The sequence below is a fragment of the Carex rostrata genome, chromosome 2 (assembly GCF_964058835.1).
Source record: "Carex rostrata chromosome 2, lpCarRost1.2, whole genome shotgun sequence".
Classification (NCBI taxonomy): domain Eukaryota; kingdom Viridiplantae; phylum Streptophyta; class Magnoliopsida; order Poales; family Cyperaceae; genus Carex; species Carex rostrata.
The window spans coordinates 7,815,495-7,839,374 of NC_135919.1; the positions used below are offsets into that span (position 1 = coordinate 7,815,495).

Sequence of the window (23,880 nt, forward strand, 5' to 3'; positions counted from 1 at the left end):
AAACATTATTTTTTTTATCAAGTACCCAATTAGTTAATGTGTTTAAATCTGATAAGTTATTTAAACCCGATTCAATATTTTTTTGCCCCCTCCCCCGGACGAAAATTCTAGGTCCGCCCCTGTATTTAGTAGCTGCAAAGAGACAAATGAAACTCGAGTAACCAATTCATGACAAAGAAGTTTAGTGACCTCCAATGAAATTTACCTTTTTTTTTTATAAAGTGTTAAATAAAAATTGGATAAATTGAAAGTTAGTTTTAAATTTTAATAAAGAGGGGTAAATATGAAATTTTGAACTTTAGAGAGATAGTGCATAATTTCTAAGTTTTTGAGGGGTATACATGTATATAATAATATGTATATATTAGTTTGCTGTGTGCAGTTTTGAACGCTGTACCAGCTATTGAACTGCCCAAATTTCTGAAAGCGGTCAAGTGAGAGGTCCCTTTCAGCGCTTGCTCGGACCAAAAGCGACCCGTGAAACTGCTAATAGTTGGATCCATGAGCCATATCTGCTGCTATTCATGTCTGACAACTTTTTTGTGCTCTGTAACCCTAACCGTTCAAGCCAAAACAGGTAGTGTGCCTGGCTCTGTCTGGGTCAATTTATCATGTTTGTTTTTAAAAGCAAGTATCTTATGGATTATTTTTCTCAATAAAAAATTGACAGTTTTGCCCCCGGAGTTGTTAGCAGAAAATGAAATAAAATACAACAAAGTTCGTCAAAAATAGGAATTTTTTTGATAAACCATAATTAAAAAAATTACTTTTACTAATCCAGCATGATTGTTTTTTTTTTTTTTCAAAAACCAGAAGGACCGAAGGAGCCCTCCAGTCTCACTTTTTTTCTTTCCTCAAGACCGGAGGAGCCCTCCGGTCTCCCTATTTTTATTTCAAAATTTAACGGAAGCCACAGAAGATCCCACTAATATCCCAACAAAATTTATTCTTCAAGACCGGTGCCTTGGTCCGGTCCCAATTTTATTTATTTATTTTTTTTTACTTTTTTCACTTTTTTTTCACTTTTTTCCACTTTTTTCTGTGCGGCTATCTGTGTAGCATCTCTTATTTTATGTATATATAATATATGTATAATATATGTATAATGAGTAGGGTTCTAATAACTCATCTTTTTCATACCTCATATTTTATATCTTTGCTTTTAAAGTTCAAATTGTCAATCCGAACCGTTCAATATAATATTTATGCTAAAATATGCATGTAGATAAAATTTTATATTTTTTGAAATTTTTTACTATTTTTTAAGATGAGTACAAAATTTAACAGTCTGGATATAGCAATGTTGATATATAAACACATATATACATATATACTTATATACGTATATTATATATACATATATTATACATACACATATACATATATTATATATACATAAAAAATAGAGATGCTACACAGACCGCCGCACGGGAAAAAGTGGAAAAAGTAAAAAAAAAAAAAAATATATATATATATATATATATATATATATATATTGAGACCGGATGGCTCCTCCGGTTTTGAGGAAAGGAAAAAAGTTAGACCGGAGGAGCCCTCCGGTCTTTGTGGTTTTTGAAAAAAAAAAATGCAATCATGCTGGATTAGTAAAAATATATTTTTTTTAATTATGGTTTATCAAAAAAAATTCCAAAAATAGACAGCTTCAAGTTTATTTCATTTAGGGGGAATTTCATGTATCCCCCTCAAAAACTTGAATATTACATATTTCCCCCTCTAAATTTTAAAATTACATATTTTCCCTTCTAAACTTCTCTAACTTACAAATTTACCCATTTAATCAATAAAATATATTTAATATATTTAAAAGTACTTGAATAATAATATTTTAGATTCTAAAATTTGTTTGGGACCATTATACCCTTTCCTTTTTTGTTCCTTCACCGCGGTTCTTTCTCTACTCTGTCTTTTATTGAATACCTGAGTGTCATTTTTTCTTTTCTTCCATATAAAGAGGCTCTAATTTAGGGAAGCAATTTGATGGCTAGAGAGAGCAGAGAGGCTCTGTAAATCTGGGGAGAGGGAAAAGAAATTTATATTTCAACAAAAGAACCTTATGAGTTGTGAGAATGAGAAATGAGAAATAAGTAAAGAGAAGTAGAGTGTTCAGATTGGAATAGGTAATTAAGGCAAGCTCTTGAAAGTGGCATGTAGAAGAGTTGACACTAAAGTAGTCAATGATTTATTTCACTTTTACCTTTTCGTTTTCTTTTCAGAGAAATTGAACCCCTAATATCAGATGTATGGAAGGAGGAAGGGGTATAATGGTCTGAGATAAATTTTAAATATATTAAATATATTTTATTGATTAGATGGGTAAATTTGTGAGTTTGAGAAGTTTAAAAAGGAGAAATATGTAATTTTCAAGTTTAGAGGGGGAAATACGTAATATTGAAGTTTTTGAGGGGGATACATGAAATTCCCCCTTTCATTTAATACAGATAGATTTGATATAGTCATAAAAAATTTAAACAATCGGCTGAATTCAATTTCAAATCATTAGAGGTACATTTGGATGCACTTTAGAATAGCTAGAATAGCTACTATTTGAGAATAGTAGATAAGAATAATGATTTTTGGAAGAGTGTGAGAATAGTGTTGATGTAGTACTATTCGGAATAACGAAAATGTTGTTTGGATTGAACATTTAGAATAGCGATGGAGAGATTGAACATTTGAGAGAGCACCAATTGCTATTCCGACTTTTTGTAGGAATAGCGGAACAACGCTATTCTCACTGTTCCGAATAGCAATTGAGTATGTTTGGATAGATCGAAACAATGTTATTCTCACTATTCTCGCTATTCTCAGTGCATCCAAAGATAATTAGATGTCTTAGTGCAAACGACTCACATATGTGAGATGTGTTTTTTTTTTTTTTTTAAAGATAATGTAAATTTATGGGTGCATTTTTTAAAAACATTTATGACAACATTCATATTACCAGTGGTCTTGGTTAAAGTGGTTAAACTGAGATTTATGGGGACCACATGGTAATGAATTTTTTTTATGTTTGCATAATTCGTTAAATCGATTTACAAATTTAATATTGAAGTTTATAGAATTATGAGAAGATGTTTACACAAACTTTAAATTGTGATAGATGATTGGGGGATATTTGAGGATTTAGAGGAAACATTTATCTATTCAAAACATAGATTTTGAATTTTTTTTTTTTTTATATCTAGTGGTCCTTAAAGTTGTTGTGTTTACCGAATTCGTTGAACAAGATTACAAGTTTTAGTATTGAAATTTACAGAATTTCGTAAAGAAGTTTAGAAACACTTTTTAGTTAAATACGAGAATTGGTGTTCAAAAATATTAACAACTTTCTAAATAAATATGAATTATAAAAATATGCGCGGCAACTGCTTGTAATTAATTCACCTCGGTAAAACATATCGGGTTGGTTATTTAATTTTTTTTTTGCAAGGAAAAACCAAATTGGGTAAACATCTCGACAGGCAGGGCTGCAAACGGATCAGATAGTGGTAAAATCATATCCGTATCTGTTTTTATTTTTTGAATACGAATACCATGCGGATATTAGACAAATACAGATACATACCAAATATTAAATGGGTACGGATCATATATATATATATATATATATATATATATTTATAATAATAAATAACATAATTTTTTTCATAATAAATTCAACTACTATTCAGATACAATTAATTAAAATTTAAAATTACATCCGTATCCGTATCTTTATCCGCATGTATATTTAAATATCAAGATATCCATATCTAATTTAATTCATGCATATACAAGTACATCGTATGAATTGAAATCGCTCCGTCAAAATATTCACCATTTAATTTAGAGAAAATTTGCTATTGGACATAGAGGTCACCTCTTAAATTAGGTACCGTTTGAGTTCTTAATTCCCTTCTTTTTAAGGAGGATAATTACTTGACATTAATTTTTTCTAAAAATCTTAATTATTTTTCAAATTAATTTAAATTTTGAAATTCGAGTTATAGACATGAATTATTTGTATGCTTATTTGATATATAAAAATGATGAAATTTGATAGACAAGTTATTGTGTATTATGCGACTTAAAGAAAGCTGGCAGTTCGAAATTTGATTGTCCGACTTTTTACATTTCCAATGATATATCTATGAATTTATATTTTTTTTATTTGCAATCTTATTTATTAATTTAAAATCTCATTGTTAAAAGTGTCCAAGTAATCATTTGTTAAGTAATGCATCCTTCTCTCCGAATATTTATATCATAAAATCATAAGTCTCTATCGATGAATGTCGTAATATATCAAATATAGAGTCTATAACGTAAGTATATCAAATTAAATTGTATAGTAGCTTTACTCTTTCCAAGTTAAGAGAACAATTCAAATTCTCAAATCCAGTTCCTTGCTTCAAATTTGTTGACCACTATCCTCTATAAAATTGATAACATCAGACAATTAGAGCTTGTGTGCGCTTGACAAATAGTTTAAGCAAATGGGTTATTTTACAAACTCAACGTGAGTCAATTAAACTCCGTTTATTTTTAAAATTCAATAATTTTGCTATAATTTAGATAATAAAAAAAAATGCTATTTATACTTTAAATCGACCATCTTTTTTTTGTGTGAAAAATACCTCTTAACACCCATAATTTGAAAATCTACCTCTGTCATATCTAGACATACATTTACGTGTGTAAGAAAATGAATTAATTGTTCTCACAAAACGACTATTAGAAGACCAAATATTTTTCTTAAACATGCTATATATATTTTTTATTTTTTTATTTTTTAATAAAGATAAAATTGTGGTTTTAAATTTAAAATGAGTTTTAATAGAATAAAGAATTAATTGGGTAGATTTTTTTTTAATTTAAAAAGATAAATATGATATTATGAATTTAAAGGATATACATATAATTTCAATGTTTTTCAGGGTATACGTGAAATTTCTCCTCCTTTTATAGTTTCTCTGCTTCTTTATTTTATAATTTTTGTTCCTGCAAGGACAAATGAACAGTTGAACACCAGAACCCAACAGCCTTGTATTTGGTTTTTGTTTTGTATTGCCTTCTCTTTTTTAAGCGCGCAGTGATTCCACTCTACATTCAGAAAAAAAACAAACTTTGCTTTCTGTGTGAGTCTCTTCTTTCTGAGTTTTGTTTTACAAATGAAATACTGTCTACTTGTTTTAGGTGGAGTTCAGAGATAAATTAAGAGAGAAAGAGAGAGAGAGGAGAGAGCAGGAAGTGGGGAAAAGGGGATGCAGTAAAGCCACGCCATTTCTGATTTCTCTCCCTCATAATAAAAAACCCTGCGATTCCTCTGTTTTCTCTCGAGTACTTTCTCCAAAAAGTTGCGTAATTGAGTACTTTGTTACTGGGTTTATCTTCAAATTTCAACTCAAGGTGGCCTTTTATGAGGTCTCGGGTTATCCAACAAAGCTTTGCGGAGGCACCTAGCTGGGTTGTGCTAAGAATGACTCAGAACAGAGACGGCTGCTCTTCCATTAAGGGTGAATGCGAAGGCTGTAAAAGGTGGAAATCTAGGGTTGTTATTTTGTGTGTTTTGTTTGGTATTATTGGGTTTCTTTTGGGATTAGAGGGTTGTTGTGGTGTTTTGGGAAGAGAGAGATTGGAAAGGAGAGCACAGGTCATGGTACAAGACTTAAATCTGACTAAAACCCAACTTCAAGCACTCACAGTTCTTCTATCATCCTCTGAGGTAAGAAACTAAAACAATTTTTCTATTTTATTGTATTTATTGTTTTTTGTAGAGATCATTTCCAAGTTGGGTCGCCTTGCATACTGTTGCTAGAGTGACAATTTAAGTTGTATGAAGTAATTGGGTACATTTATATGCCTTTTGCTGGTATATGATACAGTCGTCAGTGTTGTAGTATAATGGCCTTTTAAAAAAATTGCTTACAGGGTTTTAAGAAATATTAGCAAAAAAAAAATATAAGATTGAAAATTACTCGAGATTTCTGTTCTTTGTAAACAGAGAAAAATATCTGAGAGGATGGAGGGACCCAAGATGAGAAGCCTTTCATGTCTTTTCGAAGAATTATGTTCTGGAAGGAGCAATAGAGGCGAAGGTGCTATGTCGGATGTGAACAGTTCATGCACTAATAGTACACTAAAAAAAGACGGCATTAAGGAGGAAATCATACCATATAACATGCCAAGTATTGTAAGTGATCAGAAAGTCTTATGTTGTTATTTTTTTTTTTCAAAAATATTACATTTTCATTGGTTAAATTACGTTCCATGTTTGTATAGGAGGGTCAAATTGTCTCAAATTCAGAATTTATGAAGAGCACTGAATCAATATCAGGTGTGCATTTTGGGTTAAAGGTACTCCAGTCAGTTTTAGTTGCGACGGTTCTCTATGTTGGAATTTTGTATCATGTGAGAATGCTCAATTTATCAAATGAAAATAAGAACAAGAAACAACAACTTCATTCGTCAAATTCTAAAAGTGGCGGGAAAAGGAAGAAGCTCTTGTTATTGGGTGTACTTTTCGGGTTGTCGGTATCAGTGTGGATATTCTTTTGCATGAATGAGGAGATAATAATGAGACGAATGGATACTTTGGAAAACAAGTGTGACGAGAGAGCACGCATGCTTCAGGATCAGTTCAATGTGAGCATGAACCATGTTCAGGCGCTCGCCATTTTAGTCTCCACGTTTCACCACGGGAAGAATCCATCTGCAATCGATCAGGTTGCTTTAATTTATGTTTTTACATTTTCTTGGATTCTATCATTATTAGAAGAAACAAATATTACTGGTAGAGTGAGGCTATGGTAATATGAATATTACAGATTGACTCGTACTATTGATTCATATCTCTATTTGAGAAGTTTAAACAGTTGATCTGAACTGTTAAACGTGATCTCCATATAGAAATGTATCTGGAGACCAAATTTTGCATTTTTTAGAATTCTTTTACACTTTTTAGATATGTAGAAAATCACTACTTTTGAATGGTCCAATTTTTTTGAAGTCAAGTGATTTTCTACCTATCATAAAAAATAGTAAAAGAATTATAATTGTAAATTTTGGTCTGCAAGTAAATTTTCATATGGAGATCATGTTGAGTGGATCGGATCGGATCAAATATTTAAATTTTGAAAACAGAGCTATGAGTCCATTGCATGAGTCACTCTATAAAACACATATTACTATAGCCTCACTCTTACTGGTATCTCTATAAAGCATCATTATATTGCTTATACCCCTCAAAGTTGAGAAGAATATTGCTATCTCGTACAAAAAGAAAAACCATTGGGAATTCTTTATCACTGAGGAAAACTGCAAAAAAGGAAGGGGGAGAGTTTGGGCATATCTCAAGCAAAATTGACAAATAAAGGTGGTGGAAATAAATTTTCTTCACTTTGTCATACTATGGTACTGTTATAACATAATCTTTGTCCTCCATTATTAATAGTTATAATAACAATTATGTTGTTATTATTTTATAAACTTGAGAAAAGTTAATGTTCTTTTAGTTAACTTTCTTCTGTCTTTATATGACATGTCAGAAAACATTTGAAGAATATACAGCAAGGACAGCTTTTGAGAGGCCTTTAACAAGTGGTGTTGCGTATGCACTGAAAATTTTGCATTCGGAAAGGGAACAGTTTGAACGGGAGCACGGCTGGAAGATAAAAAAAATGGAGAGAGAGGATCAGTCGACTGTGCAAGATGATTTTGATCCAGATAAACTTGATCCGTCACCCGTTCAAGCAGAATATGCGCCTGTTATTTTCTCACAGGATACTGTCTCTCATATTGTTTCTGTAGATATGATGTCTGGTAAGGTAAGTGTTTTGCTTAGTAATGGACTTCCATGATTCATAAGTAAAAATTATGCAAAAAGGGAATTGATCAGCGTGGTAAAACCCAATCAACATACCCACAAGAGTGAGGCTATGATAATATGCATAGTGCGAATTGGTCCGTAATATGGATCAATATCTTCGTTTTCAAAGCTCAAATGGTCGATCCGAAGAGTTCAAGATGATCTCCATATGAGAATGCACTTGCAATCTAAATTTTACAAATTTGTAGAATTTTTTTACTATTTTTTTAGAGAGGAAGAAAATCACTACTTCTGAATGGTCTAGAATTTTCCGATCAAGTGATTTTCTACCTATCTAAAAAAATAGAAAAAAATTGTGGAAAATGTAAAATTTGATATACAAGTAGATTTTAATATGGAGATCATGTTGAACGGTTTAGATCGACTGTTTGGACTTTGAAAACGGATATATTGATCCGTAGTACAGGCCAATCTGTGCTATGCTTAGTATCCTAGATTTTAATATGGAGATCATGTTGTTGTTGAGTAACTGCCTGGCTACTGTAGTACTGTAATTAAATTCTGGCAGCACTCAGTGCACTAATGTGGTTTATTTGCATTTACTCCCACTCTGATTGCAATTCCATTCAATGAATTTTCTATTGGCACTGCAAACAGGTAAAAAATAAGATTGTAAACTGCTGAATGTAAATGCAGGATGATCACGACAACATAATACGATCTCGGACAACAGGAAAAGGTGCTTTGACTGCTCCTTTCAATCTACTGAAATACAATCACCTTGGTGTGGTTCTCACATTTGCTGTTTACAAGTCTGAGCTTCCTCTTAATGCGACCGCACAAGAGCGCACGGATGCTACAATTGGGTATGTAATTGTAACCTGGACTTGAAAATTACCTAAATTAGCTACAGTATGGCTAATTGACCTGGGGGAATTTCATGTATACCCCTCAAGAACTTCAAAATTATGTATTTCCCCCTCTAAAATTCATAATATCATATTTAGCCTTACTTCTATATATAAAAAACAAAAAAAAAATTTACCTTATTTACTGACTTTCCAATTTAACTTATTTTAAAATTATAAAGTACCCATTTTACCCTTTATTAAAGAAATAAAATATCTAGTCTGTTTAAGAAAAATATTGTCTTTTAACTATCTTTACTTGTGACGCACACACTAGTATATGCATAAATGCCACCGCATATGTGTTACAAGTAGAGAAATAAACCATTTGTCCTGAAAAACTGATTAGTTAGAAGACTGGACCCTTTTTTTACACAGACTATATAATTTAATTTTTTTACTAAAGCGTAAAATGGGTACTTTATAAATATAAAATAATTTTAATAGAAAGTTCAATAAATTCGGTAAATTTGTGAGTTTTTGAAATATAAAATTATGAATTTTTGAGGGGGGAATACGCAATTTCAAGATTTTTGAGTGGCATACATGAAATTCCCCATTGACTTATGCCACTGATATAGTACTATTTTCCCGGATGGTTGGTTGGAACCCCTGTACCATCTGTTGTAATTTATATATATTTATTTCAATTAATTAGGCTCGCTTTTGTCATGCTTAGGTATCTTGGTGCTTCATTTGACGTGCCTTCTTTGGTGGAGAAGCTCTTGGAGCAGCTTGATAGCAAGCAAAAAATAAATGTCAATGTTTATGACACCACTAATTCTTCATCTCCCATTAAAATGTATGGCCCTGATGTAACTGACTCAGGTTACGTAAAAAAAAGTAGCGTTGATTTTGGAGATCCTACACGCAAGCATGAGATGCATTGCAGGTACTTGATTGTTTTTTTGAAGTCCCTGTCTTACCAGAAATTGTCGTGCAAACCAGTACCTGTACATAATAGCTGCTGGTACTTAAATGGCACCTGGCCAATGTTATTTTAAAGCCCCGACTAACTTTTTTGCTTGATTCTTGCCAATGGAGCACCCACAATGCTGGAACAATGTTGCATCGATTTGATCCATGATTTGGATTAAAGAGAAGAAAATCCACTAAAAAAATTAACATTTATTCTGTTTTACTATTATATATGAGGGTTAAAATGCCTCCATTTTTTGTGCCTCCATCGTGCCTCCACGTTTTATTTTTCTAATAACAAAAAAAAATTATATGTCAAAATAAACTTATAGATGTGATCTATATTATTTTCTCTACATGTACATAAAAAAAATACCACTTTTCGATTTTGATTTTATATAAATCAATAAGTTGAAAAATCAATGTCCAGAATTTATCCACATTGGTGTACTTTTGCAACCTCTTGATACTAATCAAAACAAAAGCAAAATGTCCCGAGCTTTTACGTGTGCATAGAGCTAATGATATAGATCATATCTAATGGTTTTCTTTTGACATTTAAGTTTTAAATGAAGGCATTTGAATTCTTATATTATTTATACTATATAGTATATATACTGGAAAAGATAAGATGAGAATTAACATATGAATATTGCACTGTTTACCCAATTTTAGACTCAAAGACAGAGCCCTGGTACCTTGGTCGGCAATAACAACCTCGATAGGTGTGGCTGTCATTGTTTTGCTCGTTGGGTATATTTTTTATCAAGCTTTGAACCGCATTGAGAAGGTCGAGGATGATTATCGAGAAATGAGAGAGCTCAAAGGGCGAGCTGAAGCTGCTGATGTGGCAAAATCTCAGGTTCTAATCTCCTTTACTTTTCTTTCACTGCAAAAGGGTGATATCATCTAAAACTGTACACTTGGATTGTTGACTGAACACTATTAACTGGTATCATTTCATTAATGTTTTGACCTTCGTCAATTTTCTTTTACTGCAAAAGGGTGTTATCATCCAAAATTGTACACTTGGGATGTGTAGGAGCCAAAGCAGGAATTCTAAAGTTTTTGGGACCAAATTGTGAGATGAGTAATATTTTAATGATCATTTGTTTAATTCCCTTTTCCTACTCAATTGCTGCTTTCATTATTTTTACCTACATTTTCATGCTAAATGGGTGATATTTTGGACCTATCTCAATTTTTTTTATCTACTTTCAAGCTGACATGACTTAATATTTTGTTCAGTTTTTGGCAACAGTTTCGCATGAAATCAGAACTCCAATGAATGGTGTCTTAGGTTCGTCTCTTTACAATGTTAATTTTCTCTAGATTGCAACTATTCCCTCATTTCCAACTTCAAATTGATGCGCCCCTTTCCTGGTTTCAGGAATGCTACAAATGCTAATGGATACAGAACTTGATGCAACACAGCTAGATTTTGTAATGACTGCTCAAGAAAGTGGCAAGGCGTTAATTCAATTAATTAATGAGGTCCTTGATCAGGCCAGGATTGAGTCGGGAAGGCTTGAGCTTGAATCTGTTTCATTTGACGTTCGCGATCTTTTAGACAATGTACTATCACTGTTTTCTGACAAGTCACAAGTCAAAGGCATAGAGGTAAATAAAGCCTTATAATTTCTTAATTTTTTCTCTCTTAACCTATTTTTTTTTCCTAACTGTTGTTATTTGGCGTGAATAGCTTGCTGTGCACGTCTCTAGTCAAGTCCCAGATGTGCTTGTTGGCGACCCAGGTCGGTTCCGACAAATAATCACAAACCTTGTTGGGAACTCAATGAAGGTTTGATTTATGTTTACTATTTTGTAATAGAGTTCAAATGTCTCAAGCATGCCTCACATCCTTATCTCCGTTTTCAAAATCCAAATAGTCGATCCGATCAGCTCAACATGATCTCCATATTAAAATCTGCTTGAAGTCTAAATTTTTATTTTTTTGAAATTTTTACTATATTTTTAGATAGGTACAAAATCACTGTTTTTGGATGGACCAGAATCTTATGAAAAATAGTGATTTTGTACCTATCTAAAAAAACAGTATTTTTTTTTCCAAAAAATGTAAAATTTGGTCTCTAAGCACATTTTAATATGGAGATCATGTTGAGCGGTTTGGATTTTGATTGTTTGGACTTTGCAAACAGAGCTAAGGATGTGAAGCTCGATTGAAGCATGAAAGACGCGAGGCATTTGAACCCTGCTCTTTTATAATTGTTCTGCTATGTAGTGTTTCCTTTCGTAAATTTTATTACGCAGTTCTAAGTTAGTTAATGAATTTTATGTATCTTTGCTAATGTAGTTCGCAGAAGAAGGTCATATTTTTGTGTCGGTTCATCTTTTGGAGGAAATCAAGAACTCATGTGAAGCCTCGACCATGTCCGAAGAACATCACGAGGTTAATAACAAAAAGGAGATCTCATCATATGATACACTTAGTGGATCCCAAGTTGTTGATAGACAAAGAATTATAGACAAATTTAAAATTCATGATTCTCCAAAAGATTATGGTAACAAAGTGAACTTATTTGTAACTGTCGAAGATACGGGTGTAGGGATTCCTGAGGAAGCTCAGAGCAGAATTTTTACACCCTTTATGCAAGCGGATAGTTCTACCTCGCGTACCTATGGTGGGACCGGGATTGGTTTGAGCATAAGCAAGCGTTTGGTTGAACTCATGGGTGGGAAGATAGGGTTTGTGAGCAAATCAGGGATTGGTAGCACGTTCTCCTTCACAGCTGTTTTTGAGGGAGGCGGTAAGATTTCTGGAGACGTAAAGAGGTACTACGCGGAGCCTAATCCATCAGAGTTTCAAGGGATGAGAGCACTTGTTGTGGATGGGAGAGGCATCCGTGCTAAAATCACCAAATACCATTTGCAGAGGTTAGGTGTTCATGTCAATGTCGCCACTGATCCCAAATCTGCTCTTTCAGCATTGCTGGAAGCTTGTAGTTTAAGGTAACAGTTCATTATTCCAAACTTTTACATTGTATATCCTATTAATAATAACTTAACCAATTTTCAATTTACAAGCTAGAAAAATTACTCGTGTTCTGAAGAGAGTTTTGTGTTAACCTCTGCTTATGTACGTGCTTTGATTTTTCTTTGCCTAATAATGAAGATCTTGAAATCATTTGCATCCCAAACTAATTAATTATATAAAAAATGATAAATTTATTTTATTATTATAAGATTGATTTATAATACATTTTATATATTTTTTGTATTTAGTAATTTATGATAAATTGATTTATTTAATATTTTATATAATTTTTTAATCAAAACTGATTTATACAGTATTTTATATCATTTTATATAATTAATAATTTCTATCTTGTAAAATAGTAGGATAAAAAGTTATAGATGGGATAAATCATTTGCATCTCAAATACTGTTTCTAAAACATTGTCAGTGAAAGGGGCAGCCTAGACATGGTACTAGTAGATAAAGAAGCATGGAGCGATGGATCCGGCCTCACCTTTCCTCGCCCCCTTGTTGACCAGCAATGGAATGGCACGCTTGAACACTGGCAAAAGATCCCTAAACTGTTCCTCCTCGCTACCTCCCTCAGTCCCATCGAATCCAATGACCTAAAATCCGCAGGGTACGTTGAGTGCATAATGAAGCCACTGCGCCTGAGCATGATGAGTGCTTGTCTCCGGAAGGTGCTCGGCGTGGTGAGCACACGGCAGCAGAAGGCACGAGGAGATTCTCTAGCACTCAAGGAGCTCTTGAAGGGGAAGAAAATTCTCGTTGTGGATGATAATGCAATTAACAGAAAAGTTGCTTGTGGCGCTTTGAAAAAATACGGAGCTGTTGTCACATGTGTCGAAAGTGGCAAGGATGCAATTCAGATTCTTCATCCACCGCATGAGATAGATGCTTGTTTTATGGATGTTCAGATGCCTGAAATGGATGGGTAAATCGTTGCTCCCTTGTTAACATTGGATGCACTTTTTTAGTTTTTCAATTAAAGGCCCCAGTATACCCTAACGTCTTTTAGATGCTATTTTCGAGAATTGAAGCCGCGTCTCTCTGTAGAGAGACGGGAGCTTGTGCCAGTGCACCAAGTCTGCGGTTCTGGATGCATAATTCCTAGGTTAATTAAACCTGTCATGACTCAAGAGTATCTTTAGACTTAAAATTATCTTAGCAGCCCCAATTCTTTTGTAAATTTTATCCACGCACTAATATAGAAAATAAACTGTTTTATATCACTATGCATTTGAGGTGCAATAGTAACAAATACCAGACTTGACCTGACTAGCTGATTTGAAAATCCACGACCATAATGTTTACTCTTAAAATTAATTAATTTCTCATAATTGTATCTTTCCAATTTTGGTTTTTTGACAGATTTGAGGCTACCAGGCTAGTACGTAGTGCCGAGAAAGAATTAAACGAGTTGACAGATCAGCACATGGGTTACTGGCACATCCCAATACTAGCCATGACTGCTGATGTCATCCAAGCGACGTATGAAGAATGTCTACGAAGCGGAATGGACGGTTATGTCTCAAAACCATTTGAAGAACAGCAACTCTACTCGGCCGTTGCACATTTCTTGGAGTCTGATCCGATTCCCGATGCAGTGTAGATACTCGGTTGCTTGAATACAGTGTTTGTCGTAAGGTGATTTAGGCGGTGTACAGTTGAGAAACCCGGTGGTGGCATCACATGCCAAAGCATTTTGCATTATTTGAGGTATATATGTCAGTAATAATTATATCTATGCATACAGATAATGGCCCCATTGGGTTTGAAAAAACCTTATAAAGGACATAAACTAATTAATTTTGTAATTGCAGATTGGATGGAGGAGCAAAAATCTTGAACTTTTTTCTAGCTCATGTTGTTTATGTAAGAAAAAAGTCTATGAAGTTTTGTTCTGTTATATATGTATACTGTGGATGGTTAGCTTATGATTGGCGCAGTAGTAGGTTAAATGTGTATGATTTGTACATAGATTCCTAGATTAGTGCTGCTATGTTTGGTTGCTTTAGTTGTACATGACAACAGTTCCTCAGCAAATCAATTATCATTTACCTTGTTCCCACTTGTAGTTTGTTCTTGTGCAGATCCTTTTTCTACCATGGAAGTTTTGAATTATAAATAATGACTTGTTATATATAGTCCCCTTACTAAAACATGATCTCTCGGTGCAATGATTATAATCATAATTAAGTTTTGAATGGCTGGATTGGGATAGGATAAAGGTGTTCTAATAATCGGTTCAGTTAAAACCGAATTAAAATACTCAAACTAAAATTTTATTCGGTTTCAAAAATCTAACCAAAGCAAGTGAATTAAACTTGTCAACCAAATAACAACCAAACTATAAAAAACTGAAGTGGATTTCGGTTTGTTTGATTGAACTGAAATAAGAGATTAAATTTAAAAAGTTCAAAACTTAATACATACACAAACACATTTAATAATAACATAAATAAATATCAATATATATGTCAGTTGAACTGAACTAAGAGATTAAATCAAACAAATATAAAAGAATCGATGTAAATTAAGTAAGAGGAGGGTTCCAATGTTTCATGTCTGTAGCTACCGTGCTACGAAACCAACGCTCGACTCAACTTTTTGAATGTGATTTAAATTTTATTCGGAGTCGCCACCCGTAATGCGACGGAAAATATACAATCTAATTTATTTTATGCCCATGGATAAGCTAGGTTCGTGTCTTGGTTATGAATGTAGAAGGTGTTAGGCACCACACTCACCCGATCAATTGGTCTCTACTAATTCTAGCTTTCAAAATTTTATTTCAACGATAATGTATATTACAAAATGAGATAAGCAAGCTTGACAAACAACAATAAAAAGAAGGAAGAAAGAAGAAAAAAACAGAAATAAAGCAACTAAGAGAGAATGAAAATTAATCAAAAAAAAAAAAAAATTTCAAGCCATAATGGTCTTCATTCTCGTTATTAGCACGCCATGATAATTTCTTCGATGGCTTGGATGGATGGTTTTAGTATTTTGAGAACTTGGTTAATGGAATAACATAACAAGGATGTCACTCATGATTTTTGAGGGTCATTATGTTAGGATTTTATGAGGACATTTGTGAAAAAACTGTTTTTCTTCCTTGCTGTTTTTTTTTTTCTGTGGGCTGAATTATGGACGTTTTGCTCTCTTTTGGTGCTTTGGATGCTCTAACCAACCATGAAGATGAAGTGAAGATGTAAAGGGCTATTTATAGGTGGAGTTGGAAGCCATTTGAAACTTAAAATCATGCTTAATCTGCTGCAAGAAGCCATGCCCCACAGCTGTTCCTGTTTTGAACAGATTTGACTAGAATTAGAAAAAGGCTGTGAAAACACTGAAATATAATGATTATAATGCAGGAGCAAAATCCAAACAATGTATACAGGTACTTAGCTGTTTTTTCTTAATTTTAATGGCCATTTTGCACACTTTAATCATGTTTTTTTTTACCAAGAACAAGTGGAAAGTACAGCAGCTGGAATCCTGCTGTTCATTTCAGAGATTTGTACTTATTTTAAGTGATTTTCAAGAAGATAAAAAGCTGAAAAGTTGCTACAAAGATATGACCATACTATATATTTTTAATATACATAAATTTGCTAATTATATTGTCCTTAATATCATTTTTCCACTGCTCAATTTGGTGCTGGAATTTTGCTGCTGCTGAATTTTTCCTTTGCTGGTTTTTCTGGCTGCTGGGATTTTTTGCATATGAAATAAAAATCAGAAAAATATTGTTAATATTTGCAAGTTTAGGTAAGTAATTTAGGGTTTAAATTTTAGGACCTAAGTGATGAATTTTAAAATAGGTAATTTTGCTTCAAGTAAGATAGTTGGTGGCTACTGGTACTCACCATACTCTTAGACATAAAATGTATATTTTTTTTTGTAATGTTTAGAGTTGCTCTCTTAGCTTGAAGTAGCAAGTAAGAACAAGGCCTCATCACAAAGTTCAATAGTATATTCTCATAATAATGCACAAACTCTCTGAGTTGATGTGCTGAAATTAAACGGACATCTACTACTCGCTCATTGGCAGACGATTATTGCACCATATGACTTCTATATATTGTATCCTACTAGTTATATTCATTGATAATTTCTTGGATAACTAAGCATCAAATAATCCCTAATACTTATCAACTTCTAGCTAGGCAAATAGATAATACCATATTATTATTTTTTTATACTGTAGGTGATCATTTATGTTTTACCAGAATTGGCCTGCTAACTCTTTTGAAATAATTTTTCTTTTGAGATGGCATGATTTTTCACCCATAAGAATCAGTATATATATCACCTTTTTAAGAAAAATTAATTTATTTAATATTTAAAGGCAACATCATGTGAAATAGTCAAATATCAAGCTGAAATTGAAGCTAGAATCTAGCTGAAAAGGGGTTTCAAGTTTCTCCTTGGCTGGTTATGCCACTTGCACAAGTGATTTGACTATACATTTTATAATCATAACTTGTCATCTTGCTACTAACTTCATTTGGTGACCTTTTCTGAATTTTTTCTTAAGCTTTGTAGTGTAATCATGCTCACAACTTATGAGGCATATGAGATGTATTTTTTTTTTCTGGATTTTCGTAGCATCAGAAGGTATATGTATTATAGAATAAAATGACATAAAAGGTTATTCTTTATATATTAAAAAGGTTTCTATGTGGAGAAGAAAAATATACGCTTGATATAAATAGTAATGTCTTGCAAAGCTAAGCATGAATATTAAGGGTTTGCACATATTTTATAAAACATGGTTAGTAATATTGATAAGATCATATTATATATATTCTTCTTGAAAAATGCATTTGTGACTTACTAATTTTTGCTATATATGCTAAAAGAGAAGCGTGGCATGATGATGCAAACCGATGCTAGCTTTATGCATGAAGCAATAATTAATTATCATTTGATTCATAAAAAGATGAGGGTGAAAAATAAACATGTTGATGATATGATCTTTTATTTTTAGCAAATGATTGCTTAAAATTTTTGGATGCATGACTATTAATATGCATAGTAGTTTTATCCAAAACGTTTTACTAAATGCAGCTCGTTAAGACTATTAAAACCAAATTGATTGACTGATCCTTATCCTTAGCTTAACCTTAAAAAGAGGATATAAGAAATAAATATCTTTTATAAGATTCTTATTCGCAGTTATACTTCAGATTAAAAAAATATATAGCATACTACATGTTTAGATATTTATAGTTTGTCTAAGCGAGGGTTGAATACTTGTTCCTGTCACAATAAGAAATGTGGTACATGCTTAGAACTGGTATTTTGGTGTACTGAACGGTTGTTCAGGCTTGAACAATGCAATTCACAATAATAACTAATTCATGTCATAATTTTGAGATTTTATCTTAATTTTGCAAGATAATATTTTTTTTTCTCACTCTATATACATATATTTTAGATGTTATCTTAATTTTGCGAGATAATATGTTTTTTCCTCACCCTATATATATATTTTTTTGATTTTATCTTAATTTTGCGAGGTGATACATAGTACTATAATTTATCTTAAAATTGTGGATAGGAAACCGTTAGTAATAATCATCATTAACGTGGATATAATTTTTTTTGAAGTATCTTTCATAATATACTCATACTGAATTTTGTTCAACCCATAGTGCACATCTTTAGTTCGAAACTAGGCAGTAAAAATGATACTTACCAAAAAAAATTGATTGCAAAGCGTACCTCATTTTGCAAGTGCATGGAGATAACATTCTTCATTTGTCTTGAATTTTCCAACTTGCGCTTGGTGCAAGCACACATTTTTTTTTTTATTGTCAAGATTACACAATTTAGGGTGTTTACAATGTCTTTCATACCTCATATTTTATATCTTCGTTTTTATAGTCTAAACTGTTGATCTAAATCGTTCAACGTGATATTTATACTAAAATATGGTTAGGAATGACATTTTATAATTTTTGGAATTTTTTAAGATAGGTATAAAATCATTGTTTTTGCACTGTTAAAAAAACAATGATTTTTTACCCATCATAAAAAATAGTAAAAATTTTCAAAAATTATAAAATTTCATCTCCAACCATATTTTAGTATGGATATCATGTTGAACGGTTTGGATCGATAATTTAAATTTTAAATATGAAGAAAATGAAGATATAAAATATGAGGTATGATGAGGTATAAAAAAATGAGGCATTGGAATCCTCCTCTTTAAGTAAATATCAGGTAAATTTTAATATGTTTGGCTAAACCAAAATAAGAGAGATTAGACCAAAACTGATAAAAAACCAAAGTAATTCAAAATTCAACCGAACCATTTAATCCAAAATTTATTGGTTTGATTCATAATCAAACAAACCGGATCCATTGAACATTCCTAGATGGAGATTATCCCATATAATATAGGAATCCCAGAGAGGAAGTGGAGGCAGCTGCAAGTGGTACCAACTCAGTACCAACCCATACGATAGTGTTATGGAAAGGGGTTTATCTTTGTAAAAAGCAGCTATTTTCAGGTTGTCTTTTGACGAATAAGTGTGTAAATTGATTTCTAGAGGTTGGAGCTCATTTCTTTGTAATCAGTCAAAGATATCAGTTTTAGGGCGACAATGTGCCTGTATAGAGAGCATTGCGTGGGAATTGATACTGGTATTTTTGGATTGTATAATTTTAGCATGTTTTTCCATGAATGAAATAAGTTTCACATATATACAACCATAAAAAAAAAAGAGAAAAGATAATATTCCCCAGCCCTGTATCCCTGGATTATCTCCGCAACGGTCCGAGTACACTTCTAATGGCTAACGCGTAACCACCCTCCTTTCATGACACATTCGAATGGAGAAGTCTCCATCTCTCCGTTTGATGTCGAGAATGGAGGAATGTGAACCAGTCAATCCATGACGAAGCTGGAGCAATCTGTCCATAGATTTGTTGATCTGACAATCTCGTAATATTATGCCTCGGATTCCTGCTTCTAAGGTTTATTTAATCTTTTTGCAAAATTCAGTGCCATCAAGTTCAATGTGACAATTTACTAATGTTCTAATTAAGCTTTAATGTAATTAAATTCTGATAAATTCAGGATGATAGCATATTAGTTAGCATTGCTGAAGCAAAAGGTACCATTTTCCTGCATGAGCAAGACTTTAATGAGGCACTTAAGCACACACACACTTTGGCAACAGAAGAATGTCGCTCCTAGAGTTAAAATTTTTATTTGGAAATTTTTTGCACCAAGCTGTGCCAATTAGTCAATTTCTGCACCATCGGATTCAGTCAATATCCGATGTGCGTCGTCTTTGCGATGTTCACGTGGAGACAATTTGATCACATCCTATTTGAGTGCCTTCATGTTAGATCCACTTGGTTTCCCTCACTGCTCGGCCTGCGCACTGATGTGCTCTGTCAAAGAGGTGCTGCTCTTTTCTTTAACATTTGAATTTGGGGCATAATTGGTACTTTGGTCCAGGATATTCAAATTGGGTTCAATTGATGCTCATTTGTCAATCAGATGACTATCCAGAAATAGTTGTTTAGTCAGATTTCTTTGCACATTTATGGTATCGAGATGAAATTTAGTACCTACCGGTATGCGGTGTGTTGAGTGAGATCAATTCTAGCATGTACTTCTGTACTGACAGATGTCAATTGTTTTTTATGTACAACAATTTATCTGTTTTTACATATGCCTTTTTTTTCAATATTATCGCAATTTCTAACATACAATTTTTTTCCTCCAGACGATGCGCACCAAGAAGGCTGGAATTGTTGGCAAACACGATATGTGATTTGAGAAGAACATTTACTGTCATGCCTTTTCCCTGTACTGTTTATTTGTCTAACTTTATTTATTGAACTTTACCTTTTGTTTTAACAAAAAAGGAACCAGGTATGGTGAAAGTTTGAGGAAGCAAATCAAGAAAATGGAAGTCTGTCAACATGCCAAATACTTCTTTGAGTTTTGCAGGAAGTTACCTGATTTTTTTTTCTAATCATTCAGTACTTCTCCACAAAATAATATAAAGGTGGGTCTTCTGAGTAATATATGAACAAAGTGAATGAGGTGTCAAATGTGTGGTTCTTTGGAAAAATATGTGATGTTTTAGGAACCAAATTACTGATTTCTATCTTATGAGGGCTAAAAAGAATAAGCCCATTGCTGGGACAAATTGCATTTCTATGTTAACCAAAATCTTCATGTGCCATTTGTTTAAGTTGAAACGGAAGTGGAGGGTTTATCATATATTTCGAAGGGAGAAGTAACTCTTGCAAGAATTGAATAAGAGGGCATTTTTTATTGTTTTGTTGATAAATTTTGAAATCTTTTGCTAATGTCTGGATTGTGATATACTGTTAGAGAATATACAAAGTGTAATATTTGTCAATTTTTACTGGTCCTGTGTCTACTGGTAGAAAAAAAAATTGTACTCCACTAAGTAGCATGGACAAAATTAAAATGACAATGTAACACTAAAATATAAGAGTGTTCTACTTAGGCATGCTAGATATGGTGTAATATGTAACATAAGTTAGACATGCCAAGTATGGTTACAAATCTTAGATTTCTAATCTAAGTTGGTTTGATTATAAACTCTGAATTTGTGTATATTGTGAATTAAAAAAATGGTTTGTAGGTGTGTTTTGAGATTAACAGTTTATATTTAGGGGGCGTTTGGTTCGTGCTTTTAAACGGTGATTCCTTGGCATTGCGATTTCTTGGAAAGCTATGTCCGCGTTTGGCAAAATCAACGAGGAAATAGACATGGGAATCGGTGATTCCCGGCTACGGCGATGACCTGATTTGTGGCTATCGCGATAGCCGAAAAAAACGTGGAATTTTTTGATGCCCGCTTGACGGGAATACAATCCAGCGATCAATTTTTTATTTTCTTTCGGTGAAACTCTTTTCCTCCTCCTTCTCAAGCTCTCTCCGAGACCTGATGGCCGCCCAAGTTCGTCAATGGCGTCGATCTCCGTCGCCTTCTCTCCTTTCTCCACTCTATTTCGGCCGCGCCGCCACCAGTCCGGCGTCATCTCCGCCTTTCCTCTTCACCGCTTCTCCTAATCTGGTAAACCTTGTGTTGCTGAGTTGTGAGGGGGCTGGGTTGGTAAAATTTGAACTAGAGAGGTTGGAGAGGTGCCGGCTTGACTTCCTGGCACAGGAAAATATATCTCTTTTTTTTCAGTGCACCAAGGCTTGAGGATCTCTATGTTCAAGGTTTTAGTTCAATTTGGGTCAAGACCAACCATCTGATAAAGACCCTTTATATAGTCAAAAATCACGGTAATTTCTCCACCCTTATATTTGGTGAATTTGTATATTATTGGTTAGAATATACGGAATGCTGGACAAAATTTGTGTCGTATAGCTAGGTTCAGTGTTGAATAATTTTAAAGATGGGATCTTTTATAATCTTGCTTCAATTTCAATGAAAATGATGGTCAAATGCAATAGCTTCTCTTCACATGGTTGTTCAGACCAATTTCTCCACTACATACTAATTACTCCCTCGTATTCTGATTATTTCTATTTCATTCAGGCTATATACTGGTCGGTAACTTTTGCATGCGAAAACCCATTTGTTGTTGATATCGATTAGTAGTCACATTAATCCACCAATATTTGGATTTTGAAAACTTCCGATTCTATGATCTGACATATCTGTAATGCTTTAAGTCAAGTATGCTGACAAGAAGATTTGACACTGCCGAACTGTACCAAACTGGTACTGGTACACTCTGGTTTGAGTTAAAGCGGGCTTAGACCTGGACTAGAGAACATGATCTGGACGGACTGGTAAAAATAAACTGCTACACCAACAGATAGGAAGGAGCATACCGACTGTTAAGAACATATTCTGGAGATCAACAATATCTGGTGCAAATTAAGATTTTCTTTCTAGTATAAAGGACTGGTACAAGGGGAGTGGTACACGGACAAAAGGGTATGACACTACCAAACAATACCGAATTGGTACTGAAAATTGATATAACCTTGTGAAGCAGGAATTCTCATTTATTATCCTAAAAACTGATTTACTGGCATTGATTACCGTTGACCCGTTGTTGATATGAATTTTCAAGTTCTAGGTAGTGCATATAATTTTAATACTTTTGCAAATCAGTGATATATTTCCTATGTTTTTTTGTGATGAAATTTCATCATGGCTGTTGGCAGATCGCATTGTCAGAAAGGGTCATCTATGGCTGAAGTTCTGCTAGAAGATTATGTTCTTATGTTTTATATTTTTCTGAAAGCTGTTGTTATTTGCTTGCTTGGTATTTTAGATGATTTGCTGTAAACTATGTCAGTACAACTTTGTTATTTCTCTATCTTTAATTTTTATTTATAATTAACGAAACAAATATGGTGATATATGATATAATAAGTTTTTTTTCTAGTATGTGGAAAACTTTGATTAAATAATTAAAAAAATTTAAAAACATGGAAGAGAATTAACTATAATATTTGGTTTAGTTTCTAATTTGACCATGTTCGGTTTATATTTATGACAACTAAGTAAGTTTTTTTAGACAATTTAATTAATAACTTGAAAAAAAAGTGAAAACATGAGTATTTGCAATAGTTATGCGCGAACTAAACATGAGAATGACTTATTCCAGGGAATGTTGAAGCAATAGTCATGCGCGAACCAAACATGGTAATAACGCATGTCCTGGAATGGCATTCCCTGAAATCCTTCTATTCCCTGGAATGGCCTATAGCGCGAACCAAACGCTCCCTTACAGTATTTACAGCACCACCTTATAGAGTTTTACAGGTAAGGTTTACATAATTCAAAATATAAAATTGTAGTTTTTGAAAAGCAACACGTAAAAAAAGATAAAATTTACAATTTAGGTTTATAGAATTCAATACTTTAGTTTACACAGTTATGTGATAAGATTTATATAATTCAAAATAATTAAAAATAATATCTAGATACAGATTTGAAAAAACAAATTGAAAAAAAAATTGAAATTTTTTATCGGTTTACAATATTCAAACAATTGATTTACAGTGTTATGTGATAAGATTTACATAATTCAAAACAATTGAAAGTAGTATTTAGATACATATTTGAAAAAACAAATTGAAAAAATAGAAATTTGAATTTTTTTACCCGTTACATTATTCAAATAAATGGTTTACAGTGTTATGGGATAAGGTTCATAAGATTCAAACTATTTGGAAGAAGTTTACATATTTTGTCCGTT

General features: G+C 32.9%; 1 protein-coding gene and 1 long non-coding RNA gene across 3 annotated transcripts; both read left to right on the forward strand.

Moving 5' to 3' along the window:
* Positions 1 to 5,067: 5,067 nt before the first annotated feature.
* LOC144572347 (putative histidine kinase 5) lies at positions 5,068 to 17,077 on the forward strand. 2 transcript variants are annotated; one of them, XR_013517716.1, is made up of 14 exons: positions 5,068 to 5,725; positions 6,005 to 6,193; positions 6,283 to 6,726; positions 7,548 to 7,826; positions 8,525 to 8,694; positions 9,416 to 9,628; positions 10,330 to 10,516; positions 10,903 to 10,954; positions 11,045 to 11,274; positions 11,357 to 11,455; positions 11,969 to 12,624; positions 13,079 to 13,585; positions 14,023 to 14,370; positions 14,475 to 14,722. XR_013517716.1 is itself a non-coding variant. In XM_078321895.1 (14 exons), the coding sequence occupies exons 1-13, from the start codon at positions 5,420 to 5,422 to the stop codon at positions 14,261 to 14,263; spliced, it is 3,573 nt and encodes a 1,190-aa protein (XP_078178021.1). In that variant the 5' UTR covers positions 5,068 to 5,419; the 3' UTR covers positions 14,264 to 14,312; positions 17,068 to 17,077. The 2 variants fall into 2 exon arrangements, 1 of the variants encoding a protein (XP_078178021.1); XM_078321895.1 differs by lacking the exon at positions 14,475 to 14,722 and adding an exon at positions 17,068 to 17,077 and having other exon boundaries at positions 14,023 to 14,312.
* A 2,835-nt stretch (positions 17,078 to 19,912) lies between these two features.
* Positions 19,913 to 20,975, forward strand: LOC144550652 (uncharacterized). The gene is made up of 2 exons (XR_013510529.1): positions 19,913 to 20,075; positions 20,545 to 20,975. It is a non-coding gene; the product is annotated as an uncharacterized LOC144550652 (long non-coding RNA).
* The last annotated feature ends 2,905 nt before the right edge of the window (positions 20,976 to 23,880 follow it).

Coding starts and splice junctions, on each gene's coding strand:
- LOC144572347 (XM_078321895.1), top strand. CDS start 5,420: ATGAGGTCTCGGGTTATCCAACAAAGCTTTGCGGAGGCACCTAGCTGG. Junction 11,456..11,968: donor TTGTTGGGAACTCAATGAAG/GTTTGATTTATG, acceptor TTGCTAATGTAG/TTCGCAGAAGAAGGTCATAT. Junction 13,586..14,022: donor CAGATGCCTGAAATGGATGG/GTAAATCGTTGC, acceptor GTTTTTTGACAG/ATTTGAGGCTACCAGGCTAG.